This window comes from Puccinia triticina, chromosome 3A (genome assembly GCF_026914185.1).
Source record: "Puccinia triticina chromosome 3A, complete sequence".
NCBI classification, from domain to species: domain Eukaryota; kingdom Fungi; phylum Basidiomycota; class Pucciniomycetes; order Pucciniales; family Pucciniaceae; genus Puccinia; species Puccinia triticina.
The window spans coordinates 6514984-6523225 of NC_070560.1; the positions used below are offsets into that span (position 1 = coordinate 6514984).

The following is an 8242-nucleotide window of genomic DNA, read 5'->3' on the forward strand; positions in this document are numbered from 1 at the left end:
TATTCTGAAGAAAGTCCAATTTTTTGTGAGGAAAAAGGAATATTGGGTGAAAGTGTTCAAATGTATGCTGGTGTAAGGGTTGAGAATCCCCTTCACTGTACAAGACAAAGGAAACAGGGAAGAGTGGTCAAAGGGGTTTGGTGTAGAACTACTCAAAGGGTATAATAGCGCCTGGATTATGTAGCTTCCCTATTTCACACTTCTTTTGTTGTTGATTGGCCAGTTCCACAAGTGGTGTCCCAAAAGGATTGCTGAGGACTTCTTTGCCCGGTCTTTGTATGGATTGTGTCCTCTTTCTTCCGCTTTAGCGCTCCACGCAGGTTGCTGTCACTCATGATCCATTGGCCATGGGCTAAAAAATTCTGGAGCTTGTTGCTCTTGGCAGAGAAGCCCATTTTAGACCCCAGGCCACTTTTTCTGGCCGGGGTACCGGTGAGATTATTGCAGTTGCTGCCAAAGCCCTTGATGGGGTGCCCTTCTGGTGGAAAATGTATCCCACTTTCAGCCTACCTGGGCGTCATCTGGGCTGCCAGGACGCAACCTCTCCATAATTTTTGATTTTGTACAACAGGCCGCTGGTGGCGGGCTTGGTATAATCTAATCAAAGGGAGGACTCTGATTCAGAGTTATTCCTCTTACTTATACTTGTGGAATTGTCAATCTGTGACATGTTCTTTTAGCAGACGCGCGGTCATCTTTTAAAGACTGCTTTGATGCGTGCTGCTCCTTTAATTTCCTGTTGCGGGGCTTCTTGGCCCACTATCTTGAGCGGGTCTGTCAGTTGCTGTTCCTACTGAGCTAGCAGGAAGCTGACAAGCCCCTTCTTGGGCTTTCTTTTTTTGTTCCTGGTGTCAAGATAAAAGTGTGACACCTGATAAGAATAGGTGTTACACCTCCTTTCTAAGATAACTCCGGGTTTGAATGGTTATCAGCACTGGGTTCCGCAACGTACAGACCCTTTCAGCACTCCGCAATGAGCCTGATATGATCTGCCTAGTCCGCGTAAGCTTCAGCCTTTCTGTCCGCATGTAGCAAACTCCACAAGTAAATAAGAAATCATTTTGGGTGATAAAAAATCTCCGTGTTGTAGCAGTCCGCAAAAGTTCCGCAAGTAAGTCTCTAACTACAAACAATACTTTAAGATGAGTATTAAGATAGATAGATGATTCCAAGAGAGAGAAAATCCCCCCAAAAGGCTCCTATTCCTCCAATCCCTCCACTTGCATAACTCTGCTCCCAGCCGACGTTGTCCGCATCCTTCCTCTCCCGCACTCGTCAAACTTCGCATGCATCACTTCCCGGCCTAGCCCAACGTCATCCACTTCCACTGCCCCAGTTCACCTGGTGCCGGTCCGCACTATTCATTCTGTCCTTGAGTCCCGCCAAAGTCCTACTCTGACCGTTCCGCTAAGTCTGCTTGTCCAGAGTGCGGCCCCTGGGTCCCCCGTCCCCGGTCCCGCAGCCCTCTGTTTGCCGACTTTCCGTCTGCTTCTCTCAGCAGTACATTCAAGGTTCCACTCAGTCTACATATCAGAGGCATAAGCACACATGCTTATCCCCATTGTTTGGATATGTAGGCTGAGAATTTGCTCAGCCACCCCACTGCATTCCCGCACCTTCTGTGTTGAGCGGACATTCCACGCTGTGGAACTACTCTGAGGGAAGAATACAGCTTGAGAGGGATTTGGTGCTTGAAGGGCTGCCTCTCAGGGGAACAAGAAAAAGAATATAAGAGTATGAACTCTTAAGGAAAGGTGTGTCTATGGAGATTCTTGAGGTATGTCTTGAAAGGTATTTACTTGTCTACTAATCTAATCTAGTAGTTGTATACTGAATATCTAGCTTGTCCAATCTGATTTATTTGCATAAGCAAGGATAATGAGTGGTGACCAGTTATCTGAATTTCTGGGGCCGGATCTGATTGGAACACAAGGTGGGGCCAAAGAGGGAAGACTATATACAAAATATTATGGAGTTGTGGTTGGAAGAAAAGATGAAAAAGTGAAAAATCTCAATCAAGGGGCTGAGGCTGAAAATGCTATGGGGATGGAAAGTTCTGGAAAGAGGCTGGCATGTGGAGAGACAATGAAACATCAGAAGAAAGAGATTACACATCACATGAGAGGCTGGAAAGGTAAGGGCTGAAACTAAAAGGGAAAAGGGGCAACCAAGATGGGATCTCCATGGTTATTACATGTGTGGCTAATGCCAAGATGGTGTTGTTATGCTGGATTGGGAAGGGAGGAAAAGATAATGAATATCCAGGGTCTTTCCTTAGTCTGGCTTTGTCTGATGGGTGCCTTTCTCCCACTTGTGCCTAGCTGGGTGATTGGGGAATATTGAGCTGGTGTAGGAGGGGAGAAAGTGTAAAGAGAGAATGGGGTCCTGTTGTTGGGTATGAATTGTCTTGGCCTTGATTCCTGAGAGAGATGGGCCTTTAGTAGTCCAGAGAGGGTTATATTAAGGGGAAAAGCCTTTCATTTTGGTGCCATATTCAGGATTGGCTTATCACAATGCCGCTAGCCCTATATAAAATTCCACACCGGCCTCAAGCTTTCCTCCTCAGGCCTGTTTTTCCCTTGTCTTTCCCCAGCTTCAGCTGAAAATTCATCACTAAAAGACCGCTGGTACCCACAATGTGGTGCCAGATGCAGTCCTGGGTGCTTGTATTTGTCAAAAAAACATGCGGGTACTGGCAGTGCAAACAGTACCCAGGTCCATTTCATTGTCAACATTCTCTAACTGTGGTGAAAATAAAGAAACCCATCAGATCTATGCTAGATGCATCTACTCCCCTGTGCAATTAGCCATTGAAAAATAATGTATCATCTGTGACAAGTTGGCTAAGATGTATGCCTAGAGTTTTATATTTCTCTTGATGATAATCATGTTCTCTCAACTGAGAGATCCAGATTCAACCTTTATGCATATTTTCCTAGAAATCTCTGAAATCTGTGGTTCAAAGAAATGTGAATGTGTCAAATTTACAAACACCTTGAGTAATTTTGTCCATTGCTAAATACAAATCTAAAAAATGAATGCTACAAAGTATTTAGGCCCAAAGAGTCTTTTGAAGATTAAGGAGGAGTAAATTCACATAGTGGTTATCCAATTTTTCTTTTTGGAAATTTCATTCTACTGCATGACTTTTTCAGGATTTGAGCAAAACTTTTGGACTTCATCAGGTACTTTGGCCCACTCAGCTTTGCGTGATGATATTTGCATTGCACCACCTGCAGCCAGATGCCATTGCATTTGATCAGAAAGCAGCCACATTCCCGGGTTATCCGTTGGAAATCTTATCTTAATCCAGCCATCCTTGGGGATTGTAAAGGTGTCACGTCTTGAATAAAGTTAAACAACAAAGTGAATTCAGTCATAAGAGATTCTAACACATATTTAAGTATAGGGGTAAAAGCTTACTGTATCACAGCTGGTGCATCTGATTTGGGCAATTGTCTCCGGTTTCTGAACCGATATGCCCTGTTGCTTTGAGGTTTCCATTCTCTTTTTGTGGCATATTCTCGGCTCTTTCCCTCTCCCCATATTTCACTGCCCTTATAAGGTTCATGAACACTCAGCTCATGCATACTTGCGTGATTCTTTGAGGATGGAGGTTTGTGTTTATCTTGATAAGTAGCTTTTGGTTTCTTTCCTGGTGGTGTTTGGGATTTGGGGTGGCCAGATGATGAGCCGTGTCGATTTTTATCTTCAGGGTTTTTTCGAGGAATGCGGGATTCATCTTTTTCAGAATGGGGAGCGGGATTTTGATTGGGAACAGGTGGAGAGCTATCTGGATGATCTACTTGCGGATTGGGTAGGGAGTTGTTTGAAGAAGCTGTAGGTGCAGCGGCAGTAGAATTTTTATGCGGATCATTTGAACCAGTTGAAGAGCCGTCGTGCGAGGAGTCGGTCAAGTTGCTTTCGGGCACAGGACCCGTCCCCGGGCCATTAGGTGTTGAACTAGTTGGACTCGTATTCGTGGGTGATGGTGTAGCTGCAGCCCGGTCACCGTGGTAATTCCCTGCGCCGCTTCCAATGATCCAAGGCCGATGCCCACTCAAAGAAAAGGTGGATAACCCTGATTGAAAAAATGAGAAATGTGCAGATACCCTCAATCACATGGCTGATACAAAAACATGACTCTCACTCAACTTACCTCCGCTCAAATTGTTGATGATTAAATCGATCACCTCTGGCTTGTCTGCAGAGAGCAGAAACTGATATGGCGCAGGGACTGATAACCCATCTTTACCGTCGCCCAGATTCGTCAACAGAGAGCTGCTAGGAAGTAGAGGTACCCAAGTCTACAATGTGAATTGTTAGTGTCGTGTCGCGAAGGGAGGGAGGGAGGGAGGGATTAAAACTATGATTTTTTTCCACTCACGGTCGAGTTGAACATCCCAACTGAAAGAAATTTACCATGTATACAATGCGCAGAACCTTTAGCAAGCAGATTTTGAAGAAGAAAACTCAAAGGGCTTACCAGTAGTTCCACTTGGGGATCGACTGAGCAAGTAATCTACCACATAAGTTCTACCAAGCCAAGATAAGATTAATCGCTCAGAAACCTCTCTTTAGTAGGCCTTAATGTTAACTTACTGAGTGGCTGATGGAGGCGCTATAGGTACGAGAGGACGAAGACGACTAGCATCTAGATTTTCCATCTTCTCTTTGTGGGCTTCCGAGTGCGGGACACCTTCTAGTCCCTCTCCGTATCCCAAGATACCAAGGATCTCGCGGTTGGCTTCCGGATTATCGTACTAGAAAGTGTTCAATAAATTTGGGCAGATCAGACATATTGTTATCAAAGACTTGTTTGAGGCTGAAATTTACCTTGAAGCCATCTGCGACTAGAGATGCTCGCATCCAATATTGCTCGTGGTGCTCATGATCTGCGCGTAGAACCACGCTGTACCTCTGCCCGACGTCAATCTGTATCCCCCCCGTGAAGGTAACAGGCTCAACTTCGACTCCATCCGCTTCGATGACTGTCATGCTGTGGTCGTCTATACTAAACCTGATAGGCGCCATGGAGCCCGCATTAACCAACCTGAGTCTATAGCTGTGAGTTGACGAGAGAGCGAGAAAGCGAGGTTAGCATAATCAAATTGAGTTGGCCTTCAAAACTAAGGCAAATTACTTCAGAGTGGCTTCAGATAGATAAGTGGAGCAAACCTTCTCTTTTTCTCCACGATAAGCTTGTGGTAATCTGGGAAGATGATCTCCCCATTTGGTCTATGGGGGTATTGACCAATGCCGTTGATGGTACCACTATCCGGAACCGGCTCATTGCCGGCTTTCCCCCCTATCCCATCAGCCTAAGGGCAATCAATGTATTATTAAAAATATGCTTCTTGATGCCACACACTTCTTATGAACCAGGAAGCTTACTGAAACATATTTTTCGGTTAGCACCTTGGAGTTCTCATGGTACAAATCGCTCAAGTGGACTAAAATCTCTTCATCATAAGTGATGGTAGTGGTCGGGTGAGTGGGATGGACCACCAAGCCTCCAGTGAGACCGTCTGCAGCTTGCGTACCGTACCCTGCCTTCCAAAATGTAGTTCCTGTGAACGAGCCAGGCTGAAGCCTGTAAGACATCTGCTCACCAGCTAATGTGGGTGGATGTGAAATTAGTGAGAGGTCGATTGGATCATCGGGTTCAAGCCCAAGCTATACGAACCCGGGATTCCACATTCCGTTACACCAGCCAAACCATCAAAATAGTTCGTGCCTGCCTGAAATAAGCCTTGCCAGTGGATAGAAGTCGGCACGGCTAGATTATTTTTGACATTCACAACCACTTCGTCTCCTTGATTGACTTCAATTATAGGGCCGGGATATTGACCTATCGAAGGCGTGATGATCAGCAGTCAATCACAAGTCACCTGCTATTGATTCTGCTTACCGTTCGCCACTATCATCGCTTTTTCAACCCCGTCAGGCGATCCTAGTCGCTCATCTATCACAAAAAAGAACTCTCGCTTCTGGGGCGGCTGACCTTTGATGTGGCCGATGAAGGATTCGTTGGAGTTGGGAACACGAACAGGGATCGTGTTGATTCGATTGCGTAAATCGTCTTGAAGGGAGATGTTCCGTAAACCAAGCACCAATCCGATCACAATGCTGGCCACAACGATAATCTAAAAAATATTTTTCATCTATTCCTGGAAAACCCTTTTTAAAATGATTGACGGGTGGAGGAAGACTCACTAGAATGATGCAACCAATCACAGTTTGTAATTTTGTTGGAGCAAGAATGGCGCGCTTCAGTCTACTTGAGATGGTGAAAGATTGGCCATAGGACTCATCCGATCTTTCAGGAAGAGTTCGGCCTGAAGCGAAGGCGCGGTCTTGATGTGAGCTGGGGAAACTTTCAGTCTCACTGGTTGTTGTATGAGAGCTCGAGGATCCATGGGGTTCTCTTGAATAATATGGAAAACTTTCTGTTTGAGAGGTTTCCCGACTATGGCTGGAGTTGGATGACTGAGGAATGACGGACTTCCGACGGCGAGCCCCACCTGAGGAAGCTTGACTGACACTGCTTTCAGAGGCCCAAGAACTTTGGGAGCCTGCGTGACTGGAGCTATCTGATGAGTTGGACCACGGCCAACGCACCTTGAAAGAATCGGCGAAGCTCGAGGCGAAGCTGGGAAGCTTTGACAGAGGCATCGAGCAAGAAAAATAAAATTGACCAACCAAAAAAGAACTGATTTGATAACGATCGACGGGTCCAAATGACTGAAATATGATAGATTTAAACTGCTCGGTGGGCCTTGAAGGTCGCTGCTAGCGTGTATGAATAGTTACCTAGACTCCCAATGGCATGAAACTCACAAAAAGTGTAAAATACAAAAGGCGTCAAGGTGGTAGTGCTGGTGGTGCCTGAAAACAGAGGGCGTGCAAGGCAGAGGTGCCAAAGATAGAAAAAAAAATGTGACAAAGAGAAAGTGGAGGCCAAGGATAGATGTGGATGTGTTTTGTGAATCATGGGTGGACATAAGGAGCCAAGCGACGAGCTCGACATGGAGTCTCGGTGGCAAGGGCACCTCCTCGCGGGCAACGTAGTGATTGAATTTCGCTGAGACGCAGCAACTGAAGATGTGACGAGAATAGTCTCTTCGCTGGATTTATGATGTGCCTCGAATCAGGAGAAACGCTCCTTCTGACGGGCTCCCAGGTACCTGTGGAAATTTGCCGAGTCTCATGGCAACGCCGTCTCGGTTGTGATGAGAGGTGGCCGGCAGAGCGCTGCTCAGAGGCCCCCGGTGTCCACGGGAGCCGGAGAGCGGCGCCATGCCGGGGGTACTTCCGCCTCGGATTGTGGATACGACGGGTGACACCCGCTCCAGTGGAAATCGCCCCCTCGTCTCCCGGGAGGAATGCCTTCGGGACGACGAAGTCTTGTCTCCCGGAAGGGGCCCGGAAGGGATTCCTTTGGCAGCCCGCAAGTGGTCCCTTGCGGACGACAAGGCTATACAACCTCGTCGCCCACCCGGGCCAAAAACAGGCACCCGTACCCGTGCCCGCCACTCACGGGTGGGTGTGGGGCGGGTGCAGCCGGTGATTGTTTTTCACCACCGGGAAGAGCTTCTTTGGACATTGATGATAATATAGAATCCGAACTCTGAGTGCTGGACTTTGGTGGAGGGGGTGGGTTTGGGTTGGTACTGTTTGAACCGGCCGCGGGTGTGCCACATTCTTTACTTCTAGCTCATACCTTGTAGTCCATGAACCCTGAGACCATCTGTACCGGGCACTTAGTTTGACCCCGCACCCTTGACCCAGAGCTCCATTTGGAGCTAGCGGGGTCTGAATGTAGACCCCACTAATCCTGAGACTAATCTCTGTTGGAATTTCACAGCTCAGTCTCTTTTTTCCCTGCTCCATCTGTCACACTCTTTCCTTTCCCTGCAGATGCATATGCATTTCACCTTTTGTCCCACAACCTGGCCCCTAGTTGTAAGAGCATCCGCATCGGTTGCTGATTAAGGGAGGATTAGCGTAACTAATCCTCCTTGGCAACCACATTGGGTCCAATTTAATCGGACTAAACTCCTCCTGGGAGTACAATTTGGAGTAAGCAGGAGTAAAGTTACTCCTCGCTGTGGTGAGCCTAATCAAAACCTTATTACATCACTCAGACACTCACCAGGAAGGAATCACCGCCCAACACCTCCTAGAAACCACTCTGGTACATGTAATCCACGCCCACAGACACTTCATAATAGCCTAGAAT

General features: G+C 47.0%; 1 protein-coding gene across 1 annotated transcript; it reads right to left on the bottom strand.

Annotated features, from left to right (window-relative positions):
• Nucleotides 1–3419: 3419 nt before the first annotated feature.
• On the bottom strand, nt 3420–6675 carry PtA15_3A698 (uncharacterized protein; the record flags this gene model as incomplete). Its single annotated transcript, XM_053167691.1, has 11 exons — nt 3420–4081; nt 4160–4307; nt 4388–4407; nt 4487–4536; nt 4603–4763; nt 4837–5065; nt 5179–5321; nt 5395–5615; nt 5687–5851; nt 5912–6146; nt 6217–6675. The coding sequence occupies 11 exons, from the start codon at nt 6673–6675 to the stop codon at nt 3420–3422; spliced, it is 2493 nt and encodes an 830-aa protein (XP_053018884.1).
• Nucleotides 6676–8242: the final 1567 nt, after the last annotated feature.